Here is a 22,670-nt window from a genome sequence, read left to right as displayed (position 1 = left end):
TCAAGAAACATCATGTTCAGTTACCCATGGGGTATACGCATATAATCGCTTCAAAATACTCTGAGAAACTACAGGGATTCTCTGAATATCGAATAAAGCACCCCTATTCATCAGAGTTGGACTTACTACAAGTACATGATGTTTTAAGGAAGGGGATGTAAGATGAGCGTATTTTGGTTTGGGAACTATTCCACATGGTTCAGGAATTCCTTTAGCTCTGTTTCCACCAGAACGCACGCTTTCCCCGGGGCACCCAGCTCTTCATTTCAAATTAGCCCATTCTTTCTAAAATACCTGTCATTTCGGCCATGTGGGACTGCGGGATACCCATCACCTGGTAGCAAGCCTCGATCTGCTGTGTCACCAAGGGTTTCGTGGGGGCCATAAAGACCACCTTGCCGGAAGGGAACCAGCGGTAGAAATTGTACATCACCACGGCGGCAATAAAGGTCTTTCCCAGCCCGGTTGGCAGACACACCAGCGTGTTGCAGAACAAAGCGGTCCGGGAGATGTGCAATTGGTAGTCCCGCACTGGGCAATTGGTCGGGTAAATCCACAGGGCGCCCGCTGAGGTGCAGAACCCGCCATTCTCGAGTCCCAGTTGCCGTTCAGCCTCGTACACCGCGACCAGCAACACATCATCGTCCGACTCCGCCTGAGCCTCCGCCGCTGCAGGCAAACCCGCTTTGGAGCTGCCAGGGCTCTGCGGCCGCTCAGTTCCAGAGCCGCAACCCCGTGCCCCAGCAGATCGAGAGACACTTGAGCCCCACGTCTGGAAAAGCGTTCTTTGCCGTCCGCTCATTAGGCCGACGACCACCAAAAGATTCGCTCAGATGCGGGCAGCTGCAGCAGCTCAACCGCCACGGCTCCGAACTCCATCGGTTTCCTTCCCATAAAACTGTGGAACGAAAGGGCGGGACTACAGCCAGTTTATCCACTTGAAAATGCCGCCTCTTAGTTTGCATTGGGAATATGATTGGCTGCTTCCCGGAAATCCTCGTGGGCCTCCCGGAGACGCATGCGCATTGTTAAGGAGTTACTCTAAATTTGTTCCCCTTTGTTTTTTGTTGCTGTTTTTTCAGACTCTAAATTTGAGTTCCATTTCCAATGATTAGATGCCTGGGTGTCATTACTAATGTGATCTCACTTAAAATGATAATCTTGAGATCCCGGGAACAATGGAATACCCATAATTTTGTGAACTCAACGTTATTGAGCGTCTAAAGCGCCTTATTCCGTGTTAGTTATATTTTTAAATCAGAAGATGAGGCGAAAAAGCAAAAGTGTGTAGATAGAATTAAGTAATCTCATTCCTCTAGGCCGAGAAAACAAAATGCCAAGTCTCTTTTTCACCGCGTTAGGGGTGGCAATCCGCTATTTTAATATTTTTATTGTTTAAAGGGAAGTGAATGTGGTCTGGTCCCACTATTCATTTTTTTTTAAGCGAGACGTCCTGATGTTCCACCATTACATCTTTATTACAGATAAGAGCAGAAAGAGAAGGTGTGGCAATCATTCCATTCTATCGATGGCTTTCTACCACAGAGTTGGATACAATTCCCAGCTTCTCCACTCTAAACCTGACGACTTTGAGTAATCTCTGTACAGTTACAAACACATCATGGAGTTGTTATGAGCATTAATAATGCCATCCTCATCACCATCAGTAAGTGGTATTCTGAGTGCAGCTTCTTTACATTGTTTCATTTGTTTAAGTTTCTGAACTTGATTTAGACGAATTGTTTCTCGTGTTTGTAGGGAGGTGGGGTGGGAGAGCAGTTCGTATTTAAGTTTCCTAAGTGTGAGCTTTAAGAGGGAGATGGTGGGATATCGGTTGTTCTGATGAGAAAGGACTAAGCCAGTTCAGGTGTGAATTTTTAGGCTAGAACTAGATAATATGAGATTAGGAGTCTGAATGCTGTTGTTTTCTTTGAACAGGTTATAGAACGGACTTCTAAAGCATAGTAGCCCGTAAGTGATAAGTGTGGGTGATGGCTGGCAAATACCACTACCATCAGGTCGCCTCACAAGGGGTCCAGCTAAGAGTAAACTGCCACTAGAACTCTTTTATGCAGTCTTCGCCGCGGCCACCTCCGCAGGGTTTTTCACCCGGACTCAACAAAGAAGCCCTCATACCACGGCCTTGACGTCACTCAAGGACAGGCCCCAATCCCGCCTGGTAGCTCCGTGACCCCGCCCCTCGAGCGACTCGCGGAATCCACGCCACGCCCCAGGGGCGGGGCGACGCCGAACTGAGGCGGGCTGGCTCAGTAAAGCAGAGGCAGCGGGGGAAGATGGCGGCGGCCGTTCCACAGCGGGCGTGGACCGTGGAGCAGCTGCGCAGCGAACAGCTGCCCAAGAAAGACATTATCAAGTTTCTGCAGGACCACGGTTCAGATTCGGTACCAGAGGTGGCGGGGCGGCCGGGCTGGTGCGGCTGAGGGACGCCTCACCCCCCCGGAGATGCCCATACATCCCATATCCCTCTGTGCCCCCGCCCTCGTCCTCTCGCGGCCACGGGCCGGGAAGGCCGGAGCGGCCCCGCGTGCGCTCTGCAGCCACGCTCCCGCCCCTCGGGCCGGCCCTACTCTCGCGGGGATGGGGAGCAAACCTTATCTCCTGGGGAGTGCGGACCGCGATCGCGCGGTTAGAACCTAGTTGAAATCATTGAGTGGGGGTAGAGGCCGTGAGAAGAGGAACCCGGAGATATTGGGGGCCGAAGCGGGGGGCCGAGGAACAGGGCTTGGATGAGATTCCGGGAGCCCAGTGCAGGCTACTAAGGACATGGGAGGGGATATAAAGATTTCTTTGGGAATGGTGTGTACACCTTGCTTTTTTCAGCAGTTTTCAAAACATGGAACGTGAATGCATGTGTTTTTTTAAAAAACCCGTAGATAGCGGTTTAACTTTTTTGTCAAAATAGCGACCTTTCTTTAAATGATCTTTTCACCTCTATACTTGGGGGGGTTAACTTGCCCATTTTTTCTTGTATAGTCTATTCCCATTGTAATAAACAATCAGACTAAGACATTTATTTGGCATACTTCATATCGTACGCCTTTCGTTTTTCAGTATAGTCTCCATCTTAACCAACCGTGTGTAGTCACAGGTTGTTTTTGTCAGACCTGACTTTTTTGTCCTTCGGAAAATAAGATCATTCATACCTCTCAAATTACTGAGCTACTGTACATGTTGTTGTGCATGCAGCGTCCTCCACTTAATCAGAAGTAACAGCAGCAGCCCACATGTGTTTTCTACAATCTTTTAAATTCTAATCTTGCATTTAGAAAAATTGTTTCTGGGTTCTATTGAGGGGATAGTATTTTATTTTCCTTTTGAGGAATCTGAAAGGGGAGATAGCAGAACTCTCCAACTTCCAGTTCCTTGTTCGTGAATAATTATCCTGCCATTAGCATCTTAGATCAACTCAGCAAATATTTATACAGCACGTATAGCAGAACTATTCTCAGAGTTTGGGGATTCAAGGGTGAGAAAGAACGACCGTGCACCAGGGATTTTATACCATTTTAATGGAATTATTTTCTCTTAAGCCAATTAGTACTTCATCTGAAACGGTGGAATAGTGTAACTGAGGCATTTAATGATCATCATCATCATCAAATTCAAAGTCCACTGGGGACTCTAATATAAAACTGGTGCACACAGGACACTTTGAAGAGACTTGGATTATCAAAATATTTTTATAACACATTAATCTTAAATGCATATTCTCCAGTGATCATTCACATATTTAAACCTATATTTGACAAACATTATTTTAATGATCATAAGATATGAAAGAGATCAAAGATGTTTATATTTTGGATATTTTCCTGGAATCTTGCTAAAGAAATCACAGAGTGCTAAAGTAACTGATTACTTCTAACAGCTCTATCTCCTTTCCCCATCAGCCTTTATCATTTTGAACTTTTCTCTTAGGAGAGAGAAAAAACAAAGAAAAGAAATACATTAGTGATAGTATTAGAAAAACTGCTTTATCAAAAGCTTAGAAGGTGCTGAAAGACAACTGAGATAGTCGCAAAATGAGGAATAGAGCAAGGACCACAAGGTAGAAAAGGAAGCAGAATAAAATAAGAGGGAAACAAGTTTTTAAAATTCTCACATTACATGATTTTGAGATGAAGATATTATGACTTGATATTTCAGTAGTAGTATTGTTTTTCGTCTGCCAACTTAGCAGTCTTATATTTGAGAGAAAAGGAATTCTGTTATCTTGAGTTATTTAATACATTATTTTATAATCATAATAGCTAATATTAAGTTCTTACAATGTGACAGGCTCTATGCTAAATGCATTAAATGAAGGGCAGGCCAGTGGCTCACTCAGGAGAGTGTGGTGCTGATAACACCAAGGCCGCGTGTTCGGATCCTATATAGGGATGGCCGGTTCGCTCACTGGCTGAGCATGGTGCTGACAACACCAAGTCAAGGGTTAAGATCCCCTTACCGGTCATCTTTTTAAAAAAATAATAAATAAATAAATAAGTGCATTAAATGTGTTTTTGCATTTTATACTTAGAGCAACCCTTTAACATAGACGCTTTTATTAATCATTCGCTACAGATATGGAAACAGACTTTAGAAAACCTTAGTCCCTTGTCTGTGGCCAGACAGCTAGAATTTTAACCCAGATAATATGACTCTACAGCCCATAGACTCATATAATATGAGTGTACTTCAACAAGTTCATGGAAGAGAGAAATTGAAAGATTGTACTAATCTTTCCATGAACTTTTTGAAGTAATCTTGTATGTGTCATGTTGGGCAAAGCTATCTTGACATATCTGTAACCCACCCTTGGAAGACTGGGAAGCACAGTGCTACAGATTTGTCAAGGTATCTATGCCCAACAAGGCTGGAGGCTCCCATACCAGGGCCAAGTAGCTTTCTGCTATACGGTCACTGCAATATGCTTGCTGTGTAAATGTTCTTTTCAGTGAGTTCTGTGATGGGAAAATGGTTAGAACAAACCACTGTGTCCATATATAATGCTACAGTTCCAGTCTTGTGAATAATTCTTATAAAAACCCAGTATTTTTTCATCTTAATTTTTTTTGTAATGAAGTAAGGTATAAAGGATATAAAAATACAGTGTTTATTTTATTTCTTCTTCATTAGTACTATTGAAAACATAGCTGCTGACATAAAAAAGGTAGTTTTCTATGTTTAATGTTTAGGACCTTTTTACTTGAGAAGAATTATTTTTACTACCCAGCTTTTTTCTTTATAGTTTCTTGCAGAACATAAATTATTAGGAAACATTAAAAATGTGGCCAAGACAGCGAACAAGGACCACTTGGTTACAGCCTACAACCATCTTTTTGAAAGTAAGGTGAGTACTGTTACATTGTATTAGAAGAATATCATTTTAGAAATTTTATCCAAAAAAGGTTTAAATTCATTTATTTGAAGAATATGTTGGAATTTTTCCACCTGCAGTTTTTCTTCACTGTAATCAGAAGTGGACTAGATATCAGTTTAGCAAGGCTAATCTACAGTATGGTGGGATGTTTTGGTATTTTGAAAGGGACCAAATTTTTTAAAATAATATCCTCTTAGCTTAAACTGAAACAACAAATTCTTAAGGTCACTGAAAAGTTATAAATCCGTTAGGTTAATTGGTATTACCATATTACTTAAGCATTTACACTGCATATTAAATGTTATACAGAAAAAGTAAGTTTCATTTCATTAATGAATTTAAAGTCTGATTTAGATTTAGGCTGACTCTTTAGAAATGTGAGTTTTCAGAAATTCTCCAAAATTTGTTCACTATGAAATGACCATCTTTCACAGAAAAGAATCTTTATTAAGGAGTTGTTTGAGTAATATTTATATCTCCAAGTCTGAATTGTCCTTCTAAAGGTCATGGTTCTCATTTCAGAGTTCATGTGAGCTGGTTTGATGGTCATAATTTATTGATTTAAATGCTTAACAATAGTCTTCCTTTTTTCTTAGGTAGTCTCCTTAGACCATCTATTTATGTTTGAATTGTATAACCTATATTCATCATGCAGATGTTCATTTAATTGAGAGGGTGAGATCTAGATGTCTCATCCTAATTTTTAGCCAGTCCTGAATATGTTAGAACATTTTCTTCACAGCGTTTCAAGGGTACCGAAAGTATAAGTAAAGTGTCCGAGCAAGTGAAAAATGTGAAACTTAACGAAGAAAAACCCAAAGAAACAAAGTCTGAAGAAACTGTGGATGAGGTTTGTACATATTATTTTAATTTTGTTGCTCGTGTGAATTTTAGAAATAGTACTTGCTTTGTATCACTGATTTCTCGTAGTGAGGGACAGTTGAGTATGCCACTTTCAGTGAGCCAAACACTGGTTTGGAGTGTGCCTTCTCCCTTATGTGTACTGGGACAGAAATAAGCCTAGTGCTTTACAGTTACTAGCTTATCCTGTGAGATATTTCTGACTTTGTATTTAATAATGCCTTCATGTCTGGCCAGACCTTCTGAGCTTTCAAAGCTATTTTAAGGTTCTGATTCTATAGCCAAGTTGGACCGAGTGAAAGAAACTTCTTTTTTGATTATTTTTAGCTTTCTCTAATGTACATGGTGTCCCTGGCAACAGAAACACTCCAGACCTGGCTGCAGGGTATGGGTTCATCTGTCTGATTTTTCCCAGCCCAAGTTTTGTATTTTGTACAAAGGTTTGAAGAACCAAGTAAAATCATTTCTTTTTTTTTTTTTTTTTTTACTGTCTTTGAACACTGTATGAAGGTCTATACCAGTATAAGGGCATACCAGTTTAAATGGGAGGCAGTAATTAGTCCTACATTCACTTAGAAACCCACTATACCATAGAAATTTAAAGGTGTATCCTCCATTTAAAAAGCATGAGTTTAGTGCCTAATTGCTCATCATGGAGATGGACAACTGTCCACATTTTAAAAGGAATTGGTTTCAACTTGTACCTTTTATTCTGCTAAGAATTATCTGTGAGAAAGAGGTCAGTCTTGGTACCATTTAAACTGGGCAGAATGGATTCTTGATGTAGAGAAAATGGTACTAATAGCATTTTAATATTGGGCTTAGACCTGTGATCTCCGAGGTCACCTAGTTCAACCTTCTGTCCTGGGTATTTATCACCTTCTTTTTTTTTTTAAAGATGACCAGAAAGGGGATCTTAACCCTTGGCTTGGTGTTGTCAGCACCACGCTCAGCCACTGAGCGAACCGGCCATCCCTATATGGGATCCGAACCCGGGGCCTTGGTGTTATCAGCACCGCACTCTTTCGAGTGAGCCACGGGCCGGCCCAAGTAAAATCATTTCTGCAAATGGACAGCCTTAATAGAGCTTAGGACAGCTACTACAGATAGCCTTACCAGAATTGAATTGACAATAATCTTGCCAGTTCTGATTAAACCTTGCCAGCTAAGCTTACTCATTGTTAGCAGTCTTGTTATAATGATAATAGTCTATCTTTAGTTCCTGTAAAGAGGTGAAGCCTATTGATGAAGGTGTAGTATTTGGGTATTGTGGACATAATGTAACTTCAGGTAAAGAGTTATAGATGTTTATATGATTAAATCTACTTAATTTTGCATGATCTTTTCCTATTGGTTGAAAAGAGCAAATTATTGTTTGTGAACATGTACACACAAAGCAGTTTTGAGGATATTTGTAGCTGCTGTTGTTTTTGGCAGCTGGCTGGTATAGGGATCTGAAAATTTTGAGGTTTATCACAACTAATATTTGATAAATGTTGTATCTCCTGAACAAATATTGAGCAGTTATTAAGGTAAACAAAATGATAATTACTAAAGGGTTTCAAAAGCAATTGGCCACCAAGGTCAAGGGTTTGGGTCCCTCTGCTGGCCAGTTGCCAAAAAGTAATTGGCAACATAGTTTACCTTCCAGAAAATTAGAATGAGTATATCATTAAGGGGATAAGAAAAGTAGTTTAAATAAATTAAAAGGCAACTTTGTAAGAGCTAGAGATAATCTAGAGAGATCTTGTGAAGGTCCTAAACTATATCATTTTCTTTCAGACCCTCTTTTTATTTCATTTCATTTCATTTCATTTAAATGGGCAGCTTGAGCCCAATTATGTGCTGTCACTGTCTTCCTTTAACCTAGATTCCATAGCCTCTTGTCCGGTCCCTTGCTGACCCCTGCTGTCTACTTTCTCTGTTTGTGCTTTGGGACTGCAGAGCAAGCACTGTGAAGAAATACCTAATTGTAAAACTGTTTATTGGGCCTGATATAAATTTATGCTTAATATTAGCCAAGCGTGTTTTCTAGTTTCACTGCTACTGAGCAACATTTATACTATCCCTTATTCCATTTCCATCACATTGCCCACATAAACTACTTGCCATTTTCTCACAAATTCTCAGTCCCTTCTTAGTCCCTTCTCATTATATACTCCTCTGTCCTGTTTTACCAAAATGTGAATGTCTATAGCTATAGCCATTCTCTTCTTCCCAGCTTAAAAGTTTTCTGAATCTTTTTTTTTTTTTTTTTTTTTTTGTCTTTTGTCTTTTTTCCGTGTCCGGCAACGGATCGCAACCCTCAGTGTTGCCCCCGTACTGGACCGGGGACCAGCAACGGGATCGCAAGCCTCGGTGTTGCTCCCGCGCCTCGCTCAGCCAGTGAGCGGGAGCCGGTCTGTATGTGGGATCCGAACCCTCGGACGGGAGCGCCGCCGCGCTTCCCAAGCGGCGCACTATCCAGTGCGCCACCGGGCCGGCCCATGAAACTTTGACTCTCTCTTTTCTTCTCATGTCTCCTTCAAGGACTAATGCTCTCAAATATCTCCCTTCTCTTTCAAATCTTCATTCCTTTTCCATTTTCAAGTGTTGCAAGCAAGTCCTCAGATCTGGAGTATTGGAAACATGATTCATCTCCTGCCTCCATTTTCTTTTTTGGTCCATTCAGCCCCAAAATGACTACTCTAGTAAGGTTTCTAAAACAATACTTTGTAAACCACGCCCTGCTCAAAATCTTCAGTAATTCTATGCTGTCTAAAACTGCACACTGTACAGGACAATAGTTACTAGCCATATGTGGCTACTGAGCATTTTGGCTAGTTCAAATTGAGATATGCTTTAAGTGTAAAATACACACTCAATTTCAAAGGCTTAGTATGATTTTTTTAAAAAGAATATAAAATATCTTAATGTTTTTATCTTGATTACATGTTGAAAGGATATTTTGGATGTATTGGTTTAAATAATACTTTATTCAAATTAACTTCACCTGTCCTTTTTACATAGTTTAATGTGGCTACTAGACAACTTAAAATTACATCTGTGATTCTCATTATATTTCTACTGGACAGCACTGGTCTACAATATAGATCCAAATTTCTTATTCTTTGCATTCAGTGCCTCCCCAAATCTGGCCCTTGCCAAGCTCCATATTTCTGTATAGAAATATTCTTCAACCACCAAATTTCTGTTCATTGTCTACTAAACCATGCCCTTTCCCACCTCCATATTTTTATTTCTTCCTTAGATTGTCTATCCTCTTAACTTCCCTATTTGTCAGTTCTGTGCTTTAAGACCCAGCTCATTTATTTACTTATTTTTTTGGCAGCTGGTTGGTGCAGGGATCAGAACCCTTGACCTTGGTGTTATAACACCATGCTATAACTAACTGAACTATCTGGGCAGACTGTGTCTATATTATTTATTTCTATCTTGTATATTTTAATATAAATAACTATGTCTAATAGCTCATACTAGACTTTAACATAGCGTATTTTTTGTTTTGTCTTCTGGTAACTGGCTGTTATGGAGATCTGAACCTGTGATAAGGCTGTACTCCAACCAGCTGACCTAACTGGTCAACCCACAACTCTTATTAGACTTTAAATCAGTTGTAGTCAATATATTTAAATATATTGTAGTGTGTGTATTTAAATCAGCTGTAGTCAATATATTTAAATATATTGTAGTCAGTGTATTTAAATCAGCTGTAGTCAATATATTTATAAATAGTGTTGAGTAAAGTTTTCAAGTGGGAATAAATATTGTACAGGGGAGAAAGTATAAGTTGGAGCAGGAACTCACTTCAGCAGTCATAAATGAGTATAAAAGTACCCATCCTTGATAACTTCTTATGTAATCATCACCAAATTCTATTGATTCTGCCTCCAAAATATATCTCAAAGCCATTCATTTTTTGCCATCCTCACTGTTAGCACCCTGGTCTAGACCTAGACTACTATAATAATTTTCTTCCAAGCAAGTCTCCCCATTTCCACTTTTGCTTCCCGGCCTGTTTTTCACAGTCCGGTCACAGTGATCTATTTAAAATGCAAATCTGATTCTAAAACTTTTCTGTTTAAAACTTTTTAATTGGCTGCTTAGTGACCGAAAGATTAAACCCAGATTCTTACTAACATGTCCTACGTGTCTTTGTAGCCTCATTTCATGCTATTCTCTCTTGCATTCCTCCATTGCAGACATTAGTACTTTCATGCTCTTCCCTGCGATGAAAGTTCTGTTTTGCTGTTGTAAACCTTCCCCTCATCACCTGGCTGATGTCTTCTTGTCCTTCAGCATACAATTTAAATACCACTTCTTCAAAGAAACCTTTCCCATCCTACGTCCTATAGTGGGTTAGGTCACTGTGTCATTCTCACTTTAGCGCCCTGAACTTCCTCTATAGTTCTCATAACATATTTAATTATACACATGTCTATATTCCTTGCTAGAGGGAGAACAGGAACCATGTCTGCTGGCTCACCTATGTGTATCCAGTTTCTTTTTTTTTTTTTATTCTGTGACCGGTAAGGGGATCTTAACCCTTGACTTGGTGTTGTCAGCACAGCGCTCAGCCAGTGAGCGCACCGGCCACCCCTATATAGGATCCGAACCCGCGGCCTCAGTGCCCCCAGCATCGCACTCTCCCGAGTGAGCCACGGGGTTGGGCCCTATCCAGTTTCTTTTTTTTTTTTTATTCTGTGACCGGTAAGGGGATCTTAACCCTTGACTTGGGGTTGTCAGCACTGCGCTCAGCCAGTGAGCGCACCGGCCACCCCTATATAGGATCCGAACCCGCGGCCTCAGTGCCCCCAGCATCGCACTCTCCCGAGTGAGCCACGGGGTTGGGCCCTATCCAGTTTCTTTTTTTTTTTTTTTTGTCTTTTTCGTGATGGTAAGGGGATCGCAACCCTTGGCTTGTTGTTGTCTGCACCGCACTCAGCCAGTGAGCGTGCAGCGGCGCTCCTGCCTATCCAGTTTCTAATGTAGAACATGCTCCAGTATTTCTTGAATTAATAATAGGAATAATTGTGTAATATATACTTTGTAGATCCAGTTAATGTGATCCAGTTAATTGCAATTTTCATGATTACTCTCAGGCAAAGTTCCTTTATCTCTGATTCTAGAAGTATGTAGTTCATACCCAATCTCGGGAATGTAGTTCTTTTTATCACTCCGGATTAAGAAATTGCTGGAAAGCTGGCTGGCCGATTAGTTTGGTTAGAACATAGTTTTATAACACCAAGGTCACAGGTTTGGATCCCTGTACTGGCCAGCCACTAAAATACAAAAAAAGAAATTATTGGAAAGCCAGGAAAGCACAGTTGGCTCTACAATGAAAATATTTTTTTAAAAAGGACAAAAAATAACACAAATAGAAAACAATACAGTATAGCAACTACTTATATAGCATTTATATTGTATTAGTTATTATAAGTAATCTAGAGATGATTTAAGGTATATGGGAGGATGTGTGTAGGTTACAAGCAAATACTGTACATTTTATATAAGGGACTTGAGCATCCAAGTATTTTGATAGCACATGGGTGGGGGTGGGGGGGTGTCCAGGAACCAATCCCCTGCAGATACTGAGGGACAACTATACCTAAAAGTAAGGTCTATTAAATCATATAATTGCAGATTGGCCTTAGGACTGATCTTACCATGATATCTTACCATGAACCAACCAGGTTCTTGCAATGAAATCCCAAATCAGATCAAATAACTAGAGCAGCATTTCTCAAAGCAGATAGGGCCCAGAAGCTCCAGGTTGCTTTCTGAGGTCTTTGGAACCTAAACCTTGCACAAGGATACTTCAAAAAATTTATGGAAGAATAAAATTAAACGATAATATGAATCTTCCCATGAACTTTTTGAAGACCCCTTTGTATCTCCTACTTGAAGATTCACAGTGCATAGTAGCTAATGACAGCTCTGAGAAGTCACGCAGAAGAGAGTACTGTTTACCTTTGTTTAACCTACTGTTTCCCAAACTTAGTAATGTTAGACCTGTTGCTAAGGAATGAGTGCTCTGTAAGACGTTTTATGCAATACTGGAATGAAAGCCATCTGTGGGCATATTGGGACCTTTACCATTAAGGCTGAGCCATAACCCTCAATTTAATGTGTTTTTGTATTATTCTGAGATCTCTAATGTTGGTAACACAACATGCCTAAGCAACTTGGGACAATAAATAGGAAAACAATGGAATGACATTAAGATTTAAAATGTGGTTATTGTTCACTAGTCACATCCATTAAAACTAGTGATATGAAATTATAATCTCAATACCTAGAAATGAACACGTTTAACATTTCAGAACCTCCCAGGGTTACAATACAAACATCCTATATAAAAAAAAGTCACTCTTAAGGGCTGGTCAGTTAGCTCTGTTTTTAGAGCAGCAGTGCTGATAACACCAAGGTCAAGGGTTCGGATCCCTGTGCCAGCCAACCGCCAAAAAAAAAAATTTTTTTTTCATTTATCTGAAATTCAAATTTAGCTGCGCATTTTATATTTTGATTTGCTAAATCTGGCAATCCTATCTCCCCCTCCAACTGAATTTCTTTTTTAAGTAGTGGTTTTATTCAACTGCAATATACAAACAGAACAGAGCATAGACAGTTAAGTGTATGGCTCAGTCGGTGGACTTTCTTTCACAAGTGGAACTCATCATGGGAAACTAGCACCCAGGCCGGCCCGGTGGCTCACTCGGGAGAGTGCGGTGCTGATAACACCAAGGCCCCGGGTTCGGATCCCATATAGGGATGGCCGGTTCGCTCACTGGCTGAGCGTGGTGCTGACAACACCAAGTCAAGGGTTAAGATCCCCTTACCGGTCATCTTTTAAAAAAAAAAAAAATTTCAGAATGTTTTCCTTGAGTGTTTTCTATGCATATATTTATTTAAATGGTTGAGATTTTACTGTAGTTAGAACTTTGTATTGATTTTTCACTTAATGTTCTAAGAATTTCTCCACACCATTAAAAACTAAGTATTCCTTCAACAGAAATGTATCATTATTTTGCTGTTCAAAATAATAGTGTATTGAATAACTGAGTAAAGATTTTTTCCTAAATTTCAAATTATTTCTCAAGCATATATTTTTATAAGTAAATTGATTTTTTTTCACACTTTTAATATCATTAAATTGCATTTCAAAGGGATGGCACCAGTTTACACTGCTACCAGTAGACACATGACCATTTATAGTAGTTCTGATAGCTAAAACAACCTTAGAATGGAAGTGTCAAGGGGGAAGTTAATGCTTAGTTACTTTTGTAATACACGTTATTCTCAAGTGTCAAGGGGGAAGTTAGTGCTTAGTTACTTTTGTAATACACGTTATTCTCAAGCTATAGATGTGACTTTCTTGTGATTTAGGGAGGCAGCCTAGCTTTGAATAGGGCTATATGCACTATCCAAGCCTGCCTTACTTTCTCTGTAAAAGATGGGGAATAGACTGCCAGGTTGCTGTGAGATTAGATGAATTGACATAGGAAAATGACTTGCGTAGTACCTGACCTGACATATGTGCTTAAGAAGTAGTAAAATGGTAAAAGCATGGGCTGTATAGCCAGGCTGCCTGGTTCCAATCCTGCTCAGCCATTTAGCAGCTGTTGGACCTGAAGCAGGTTAATTAACCACTCTGTCCTTATGTTTCCTTATCTGTAGGGTAATATTACCTACCTCATAAGGGTAGGTAGTGACTATTTTTCTTTGTTTGGCAGTTGGCTGGTATAGTGATTGAACCCTAGACCTTGGTGTTATCAGCACCGTGCTCTAACCGTCTAAGCTAACCAGCCAGCCCTGTAGTGCTATTAAAAAAGTTCATTCATGTAAAGCATTTGGAGTAGCGCCTGGCATATAAAGGATACTCAAAGAGATGTTAATTATTTTAGATGTTGACTATCATTATCTGAAATGCTGTGGTATAGTGGTAGGAATACGTGCTTTAGATTCAGACAAACCCAAGTCCAAATTCATTCTCTACTGTTCACTAGCTATGTGCATAAATTCACTGAACATTTGCAAAATGCAAGTAGGTGATATCTTCTTCAGAGGATTTTTGTTAGGATTAAGTGGGATGATATGTGTTAAGTGACCAGTCAATAAAAGATGTTTAATATCTCATTTCCTTTCCCACCACTTATTAAAAGTTCTTTAGTGTAAAATTCAATATATTCTTAAATTTGGCCACATATTGGGCAAAACATCTCAAGCAGACATTAACTCATTAATAAAATTTCTTAGTCTATTTATAGTATTGAGTGAGGCACTCCTCAATTTGGGGCATTCTCAGATTAAGGAATATGCTGTAGAATTACTTTTTTCTAGGACTGCAAACAAAAATATACTGGAGGTATTTGTTAATTATACCTCAATAAAGCTAACAAAAAAATAGAATTAACTGTAGGATAATTTTAGGACTATAGCCCCAGAAAAAAAAATTTTCCATAAAGGAAACAGATATTTCATATCAAAAAGTTGAATACTGAGAATTAGTTATTTGGCATTCACCCTTTTTAAAACCAAAGATACTTAATAAGTGACTTAAAAAATACATAACTGTCAAATTGATTTTTGAATGTACTTTACTTAATCCAGAGATCATTAATAGGAAAAGTTTTAAATTTTCTTAGTATAGTCATATATTTCTTTAATCTTTGCTTTGATGAAAATTGTTATGTTTATTAAGAAGATTGTTCTTATCAAAGTATAAATCATGTAATCCTTTGAAAGAATACTTTAGAAAGTGAAATAATCTGGTACAATTTACAGTTTGTCCTAAAGGAAACTGGCTTTCTGACAAGATCACACAGGACATAATGAGCTTGTTGAGATCATCACAGTGCTTATTTTATTTATATATCACATATTAATTTCCAGCCCAAACCACAAAAGTTTAATGTAGAAATCAGAATACCAGTTTATTGCTTTCAGTGAGTACTCATGTGGACTAAAGAGTACATTTTCTCCCATATAAAATTTATGTAAGGGGTTGGCTGGTTAGCTCACTGGGAAGAATGTGGTGCTGATAACCCCAAAGTCAAGGGTTTGGATCCCTGTATCGGCCAGCCCCCCCCCCCCAAAAAAAAAAAAAAAAAACATTATGTAAGAGGTCAACTAGTTCATTCAGTTAATCATTCAATATTTCTTAAAAACCAAGTATATTCTAGGTCACAGTTTCAAAATCTTTGCAATAACAACATTTTGGCTGGAGAATTATCTCTGTTGTTGGTGGCTGTCCTGTGCGTTGTATAGTATTTAACAGCATCCCTAGTCCTTACCCACTATGTGCCAGGAGCACCTCTGTCCCCAGCCCTTCCCAGCTGAGAAAATAAAAAATGTCTCCAGACAGTACTAAAATGTCCCTGGGGAAGCAAAATTGCCCCTGCATGAGATCCACTATTAGAGACCTTAGAATTAAGAAATTACAACATTAAGTTGAAAGGTGTCGTACTAGAGATTTGTAGGATTTACCACACAGACACAAAAAATACATGTCAGCTCTAGTGGGAAGTTCATGGAAGAAACTGGAGTTTGAGGGGGGATAGGATCCTGTGTGGCATAGGCCTTTGGGCATAAAACTATAAGCAATAATTATTGACATCACTCTAGCAGTTGAGTAAAAGACTGACTCAAAGTGTCAGAAATAAGTACAGCTGGATATTAAAGTAGTGAAAACATTTTATTCAGTCCACTGGCAGCAGGAGAAAGAGCTGAGCTCCATTCCAATTTTTGAAGATGTGATTGGGTCTTTTAAAGGGAGAATGGGAGAGGAGGAATGGCAAGGACTTGAGCAGTCCGGGAAGTTAAAAATTACAAAAAGCGGGGTATGGGGGATATGAAACCCACCTGCGTTTGCTAACTAGCACTTATCAAAGTTAGGCTCCTTCCTAACCTCCCACAGACTGGGAGAGAAGGGTCCTATCTTTAGGTGTTGGCTAGAACACACAGTAAATTCTCTTGGCAGCTGTGAGTTTTCTCAGGCGGGCACTTTAAGGAAGGATAGGGTCATCCTAGGGATAAGGCCTTGAGCTGTTTGAAACTGTTTGTTCAAGTCTTTATAGGCCAAAGTTGAGGCCAAGTCAAGAAGAGGGCTCAGAGGAGCCCAGCTAGAGCTTGATCAAGGGGAGAATCTTTGTCAGAGGCATAGACTATTTGCAAGAAGATCAGACTTTTTTTACTTACGAGTTTTGGAAAGAGATAAAATCCTGAACTTGGAAATGAAAGTGAATAAAAACTTCCACACTTGGCCAATTAGAAATAGATAAGAGGGGGAGGCCACGATAGCCACCACTACTGTGGGCTGCTGGTAGTCTGGTTGGTAGCTGTCTGGGGGCCCATAAAGTCCTGGGACCCATATCTGCCTGCATCACTGTAGGCATCCCTGGGTACAGGCTGCTTCTCAGGGGTGCCGGGAGATGCACACGGGAAAGGGGTGGTCCAGCCTGTCTCCTTCAGCATGAACCACAGGTTGCTTACCCAGAGCACCAGCTTCAGGAAGCTGAACTACTGCAGGGAGACAAGGCCCAGCTGTCATCCCCCACCCATTGCACTGGTGGCCCTGGGGGACATCAAGGCCCCCTATGCAGGAATGGATATGTAGGACATGAAGTTGTGGGCTTCCTGGAGGGTGATGGTTTCTGAAACTCAAACCTTCTGAGTCCCAACCCCTGAACAACATGCAGAAAAATCACCTTGGGCAGGGGAGGAGGGTTTAGAATTCAGATTTCTGGGGATGAAGTATTACTTATACAAGTATTTATATATTTGCACATGTACACATTACATATACATGTTTATATATGTAATGTTTAAACATGTATAAAATTTGTAATATATTTATAGTAAAATGTAAGCATACATTTTTATTAGATACACCGCTAACATGCATATTTGCACATACGTACATATACAAATATATGCATAAATGTGCATACATAAAAAATAAATATATATTTTTACATTAAAACATAAATAGATGGAACATTAAAAAAAAATAGACAAGGAGGAGTAAAGAAAACACTGTTTTCTCTTGCTTTCCAAACTCAGGAACCAAATAGATTTGAAATCCTTGATTTCCAACCACACCCTTACTACTTATTTTATGAAATTTATAAATCGAATATAGATTTGGATAATGCAGATCTCTCCCTGTCTGAACTCAGAAACCAAATAGATTTAGGTAGGGATACTTTTACATTTACCTCAACTCTTTTTTTTAACCCCCTAAGATACTTTTTGTTGTTGTTATTCAACATTTATTGGTCCTATTAAATGTGAAAAGGTAGTTTTTTGATCTAACCCCTTAAGATTCTTGACAGATGATTTTCTCTAATTAGCCTATAGCCTTATTTTTAAAAAGACCTTGATGATTATCTGTGTTCTATGAGATATGCTTCTTATGGCAGTTTCTGTAAATAATTTCATTCATCGTGTGAACATGCTTTCAAGTTCCGGGACAAAGACATCACTGTATTCATTCTAATTGGATATTTAAAAAAATCTCTAGTAATATCAATTATTACTGCTAACATAACACAAATCTTTGAAGAAAGGTCACAATATTTTATTTAATACCTTATGATTTTATAGGAATAGTGATGATTTTTCTGACCTTGGAAAATAACTGAATTCATTAATGTCATGGTTTGTTGCATAATTAACAGAATATCAAAAGAAATTTGGTTTCTAAATAAACTGGAAGTTCAAGTTACTGATATTCTCATCACAGTCTTTAAATGAGATAGTGAGGTTTTTAAAAACTCATTGAGGTGGACTAGAGGCAAAACAATTTGTTATCAAATCTATCAAACTTTAGGACCTGACTGCTTACTGTTGGCTATGTGGGTATCCTCTTTGTCATCCTTATAAAAGAAGGACATGAATTAATAACTCTCTGTGTTTTGGGTTTTTTTTTTTTTCGTAGGGTCCACCAAAATATACAAAGTCTGTTCTAAAAAAGGGAGATAAAACCAACTTTCCCAAAAAGGGAGATGTTGTTCATTGCTGGTACACAGGAACACTACAGGATGGGACTGTTTTTGATACTAATGTTCAAACAAGTAAGTCTAAATGTAATCTTCTCTTTTTCTTAAAGACATTGCAGAATATTTTTGTGGTAAACACGTGAGCAGCTGGCCGTACCTTTTTCTTGGCTGTCACCTACTTTTTTCCAGATGTCTTTTGTAGCAGTGATTTACTTGGAAGAAGTCTTCAGCTCACTGACTATTAGGTTGGCTAAAGACCTCTTAGTTGTTGGAAAGCTAAAATATAAGGAAGCTTAATCTAAACTTGGTTAATGTCCCAAAGTGAGGCTTTAGTATTTTAATATAAAAGGCAGAATAATGTGCTATTTTAGTGGTATAAGTATAGGTCCTACGCCTCCACCCTTTGTTTAGACCATAATTATTTTTACATCCAGAGTTTTCTTGATGAATTACCTGGCTTTCTAATTTTATTTATTTATTTTTTTTTAAGATGACCAGTAAGGGGATCTTTACCCTTGACTTGGTGTTGTCAGCACCACGCTCTCCCAAGTGAGCCAACCGGCCATCCCTATATGGGATCCGAACCCGTGGCCTTGGTGTCATCAGCACCACACTCTCCAAAGTGAGCCACGGGCCGGCCCTTCTAAATTTTTCTTTTCAAATACATAGTATTGTAATTCTGAAGTCAAGTAAACCACTATATTTTTCCATTGGAACTTAATTTCTTAATAAAAATAAGAGTGTATTATTAATTATAAGGAAAATCTGTTTTACAGGTTCAAAGAAGAAGAAAAATGCCAAGCCTTTAAGTTTTAAGGTTGGAGTGGGCAAAGTTATCAGAGGAGTAAGTAAAGAATGGCCCTGAGTCAGTGGATACCCTGGCACATGCTCCTTATAGTATGGTGCTGTGAAGAATAAAGTTTGGGAATATAAAGAAAACAGTCTTTGGAGTCTGACAAATTGGGTGCAAGTTGATCTGGCACAATTTAAGTTGTCTGGGTCTCAGTTGCCCCATCTATAAAATTAGGACAGTACTGCCTACCTCAGAATTGTTACAGGATTAAATGAACATAACTTGAAGCACCTAATACAGTACGGACTCATATCATTTTCTTCCATTTCCACCCTTTTTATTGTTTTTCTTCGTAAGTTGTCAGAATGTCTGGCCCTGTAAATTTGTCAAGAATGCTGACACTTTTTCATCAGGAAAGGTAAAATATCGTTACCAAGAGTTTCTGTAGCTTTCTCACCTCTCACAGTATAGGCTCAAACACAAAATCTTTCAAACATAAGCATGCTTTACCCACCCCTACTTGTGAGCAAAGAGAAGGAAACTTAGGGCTGATTGTCAGCTTCCCTGAATCAGGTTTTCAAGCTAGGGCCTGCCCATTGTTCATTTTAAATTGTACTTACTCAGAACATCAAACATTTATAACTGAAACACCTATTTAAATGCACTTATAAGAACCCTAATATATTACTCTTTGTACTGTAAGTCCTAAGATGTGGTTCTAACAGTCATATCCAGAGCCCAAAACAGTATATAAAACATCTTGAAACTAAAGGTTTAATTGAGCATAACCTTACCTGCTTATACCCAGTCAATAACTATATATATATCAAGTCGGGCTATTTTCCTATTTCTATAACTTACTTGCATGCTGGTAAATTTCTTCCAGTCTGTCATATTCATAATTTCCCAATGTAACAGTTATCTTTATTCCTTATGCTTTATGTGATTATTACAACAGAGTATGTAATATTTAGGAATATACTCTGTATCCTTGTATCATGTTGATTTAACTGTTTTTGGCAATTAGCTTTAAGAACCAAATTGGTAAAAATGAAGGCAACCCAGAAGCCTTTTGCATTTCTTTGAAGTTAGTTTTACCTGCTGATTTTAGTGCTCTTACATATAGTTCATTGTATGTGCAATCATGACTCCACTATTAAAATTTGGTAACTTTAAAATACTTTTAGATTGATAAACTTGCTAGTTTATCCCTATAAAAATAAACTCGTTTGTTCAATGATGTAAAAGTGTAGCATTTTATGCTGGTGCTAATAATAATAATGTATTGCATGTTGCAGTTTACAAAAGTGCTTTCACATTATTTCATTTGAGTTCGAGTATCCCATTGAAAAAGTATTATTTAATATATCCTTATTTTTTTTTTCCATTGAGGAAATTAAAGATGTAGTGAATCAACTAGACATTACCTTAGGACATAGTGAAATTCAGTAACAGAATGCATTTTTAATATAATATTGACTGTTCTGGTATTGCATGTACTTTTTGCAAAATATCATTAAGTTTTTTATTTTGTTCTTGCCTTTAGTGGGATGAAGCACTCTTGACTATGAGTAAAGGAGAAAAGGCTCGACTGGAGATTGAACCAGAATGGGCTTATGGAAAGAAAGGTCAACCTGATGCCAAGTATCCTTTTTTCCTTTCATAATTAATGAAAAAAATCTTAAGAAAAATCATCCGAAGGTATGAAAGATGCTGTCCGGGCTACCTTCCAGATCAGGAATCTTGTTCAGACTAGTCTTCCTGATATTTAGGTCCTTATGTGTCATCACCTCCAATATAGACAGTAGTTAATATTTTCTCTTGGTACAAAGTATTTGAACTTGCTCTTTAATCTTCCTTTTTTCTCTTATTCAAGTTCTTAATTTTCAAAACCTTAACGGTGCAATTTAAAAGCTTTCATCTTTGAAAGGCAATTTTTCTTTTTTTTGGCAGCTGGCTAGTTTGAGGATCTCAACCCTTGACCTTGGTATTACAACCAACTGAGCTAACTGTGAAAGGCAATTCTCAATGTTGGAAGGGTTTATTTTAACCAATTACAATGCCCAGTACAAACAACTGTAGCAAACTAATATGCAAATAGGGCTCATGGTAATTTTCTTTCTTTCTTTTTTTTTTTTTGGTGGCTGGCCAGTACAGGGTTCCATACCCTTGACCTTGCTGTTATCAGCACCGTATTCTAACCAACTGAGTGAACTGGCCAGCTTGGTTCATGGTACTTTTATGCTACAGTATTGCAGGCAATTAAATGGGTAGTTAAAACTTAGAAATATGGAATACATTTTGGAGATTACTAGTTACAAAATGAAGGAGACCACAGGACCAACATAGTGTTAGAAAGCATTTATTATTACTATTAATGACAATACTTCTCTGATAGGCCCAATTAGTGAACATTTTTTTAAAAAAAACTGACTCCAGACCATTCAGACCAGACCAATCCAATAGGTTAGTGGTAAGGTAGTTTATAGCTGCTGTTGGTTCCTTTCCTGTTGGAGCAATTAGATTAAGTTTGAGGAAAAAAATTTGGAAGACCTTTCTGTGGTCTTATCAGTTCAACTTATTTGGGAATATAATAGATCTTTTCTTAGCCTATCCAAATCAGATAGCCAGCTGCAGCTCCCTCTCCCCCATGTAAAGCATCTCAAGACCAATCTGATGCACATAAATCACACCCTTCTCTGAACTTAGCATCTTAAAATTCACAGTAATTATCATATACTACATTATATGAACTTTAATTATAGCTTATATACTCAGCTAGGCTGAACTCACTGAGTAGCAGTCTTCATTAAGTGGTGGCTAATTTGAGAGTACCAGTGAGGCATCTAGGAAAAGGAAGATCCTCATCCAAACTCATCTTGTCAGCTTCTATTAATAGGATATGATATTCATATATCATTAAAGATACCTTTAGGAATTTCTAGGCTAGTATGTATTAGCCTCTAAATCAACTATTAAGCTCTTCCCTTTGGGGTTAATTACTGACTAATATCCAGTAACATAATTCTAATTTTAGACTAAGGTTATTGTAGGTAGGGGAGAGACACTTTTAATCAAATTTACCTTGACTTTTTCAACAGAATTCCACCAAATGCAAAACTCATTTTTGAAGTGGAATTAGTGGATATTGATTGAAATAGCAGTGCTTCAGATCTAAAGACATCAGCAACAATGATAAAATTTGGCCTTGAAGAAACTTATATAACCAATTAGAGCTTGTTAACTATTCTAAGGGAAGAGTCAACTGGAAATTTCAAGTAATTAAGTTAAAACTTGTTTACTTGATCCCAACATCTGAGAAATGTAATCCCTTATAAATCCTTGAAGTCTAAAATACTTTACTACAGCTGTGTAAAATACTGGTTAAGAACTGTTTTTCCTTTTACCTCATATTGTAAACTAAAAGGCTCAATAAAAATTTACCCACTGTCTTGATTTTACTGTCATTTGTTTGGTGTTAATGTTCAGATTAGGTAATCAGGACTAAGGACCTCATCAAACCAGAGAGTAACTCATAGTAAAATTTTTGGACAGCTTTGCCAGTGACACTCATCTTAAAATCTCTAAATATTCCTGTATAGTGAGAAGGCAAAAGCATAGAGCTTGAGAGGAC

At 38.4% G+C, this 22,670-nt stretch overlaps 2 protein-coding genes across 4 annotated transcripts in view; one reads left to right on the top strand and one right to left on the bottom strand.

The window, feature by feature from the left end:
- The window catches only part of FANCM (Fanconi anemia, complementation group M), a 60,320-nt gene extending 59,420 nt beyond the window's left edge, over positions 1-900 (bottom strand). The window contains exon 1 of one of the 2 annotated variants that reach the window (XM_008568706.1): positions 295-900. In XM_008568706.1, the coding sequence (XP_008566928.1) occupies positions 295-802 (508 nt within the window). In that variant the 5' untranslated portion in view covers positions 803-900. The remainder of the gene's footprint in view (positions 1-294) is intronic. The other variant, XM_008568707.1, reaches the window with a different exon arrangement.
- Positions 901-2,283: 1,383 nt separating this feature from the next.
- On the top strand, positions 2,284-22,492 carry FKBP3 (FK506 binding protein 3, 25kDa). 2 transcript variants are annotated; one of them, XM_008568704.1, is made up of 7 exons: positions 2,284-2,402; positions 5,252-5,353; positions 6,126-6,233; positions 18,183-18,318; positions 19,020-19,087; positions 20,583-20,680; positions 22,138-22,492. In XM_008568704.1, exons 1-7 carry the CDS (start codon positions 2,295-2,297, stop codon positions 22,190-22,192), a joined length of 675 nt encoding a protein of 224 aa, XP_008566926.1. In that variant the 5' UTR covers positions 2,284-2,294; the 3' UTR covers positions 22,193-22,492. The 2 variants fall into 2 exon arrangements, with proteins under 2 accessions (XP_008566926.1, XP_008566927.1); XM_008568705.1 differs by lacking the exon at positions 2,284-2,402 and adding an exon at positions 2,673-2,817.
- Positions 22,493-22,670: the final 178 nt, after the last annotated feature.

Source organism: Galeopterus variegatus, unplaced genomic scaffold (assembly GCF_000696425.1).
Source record: "Galeopterus variegatus unplaced genomic scaffold, G_variegatus-3.0.2 Scaffold432, whole genome shotgun sequence".
Classification (NCBI taxonomy): domain Eukaryota; kingdom Metazoa; phylum Chordata; class Mammalia; order Dermoptera; family Cynocephalidae; genus Galeopterus; species Galeopterus variegatus.
This window is presented reverse-complemented; position numbering and strand designations above follow the sequence as displayed.

Bases quoted from the DNA above. Each gene is read 5' to 3' on its own strand.
- FKBP3 (XM_008568704.1), top strand. From the start codon at position 2,295: ATGGCGGCGGCCGTTCCACAGCGGGCGTGGACCGTGGAGCAGCTGCGC. The intron at 2,403-5,251 runs GTACCAGAGGTG...TTTTCTTTATAG, and splicing joins AGGACCACGGTTCAGATTCG to TTTCTTGCAGAACATAAATT. The intron at 5,354-6,125 runs GTGAGTACTGTT...TTTTCTTCACAG, and splicing joins ACCATCTTTTTGAAAGTAAG to CGTTTCAAGGGTACCGAAAG.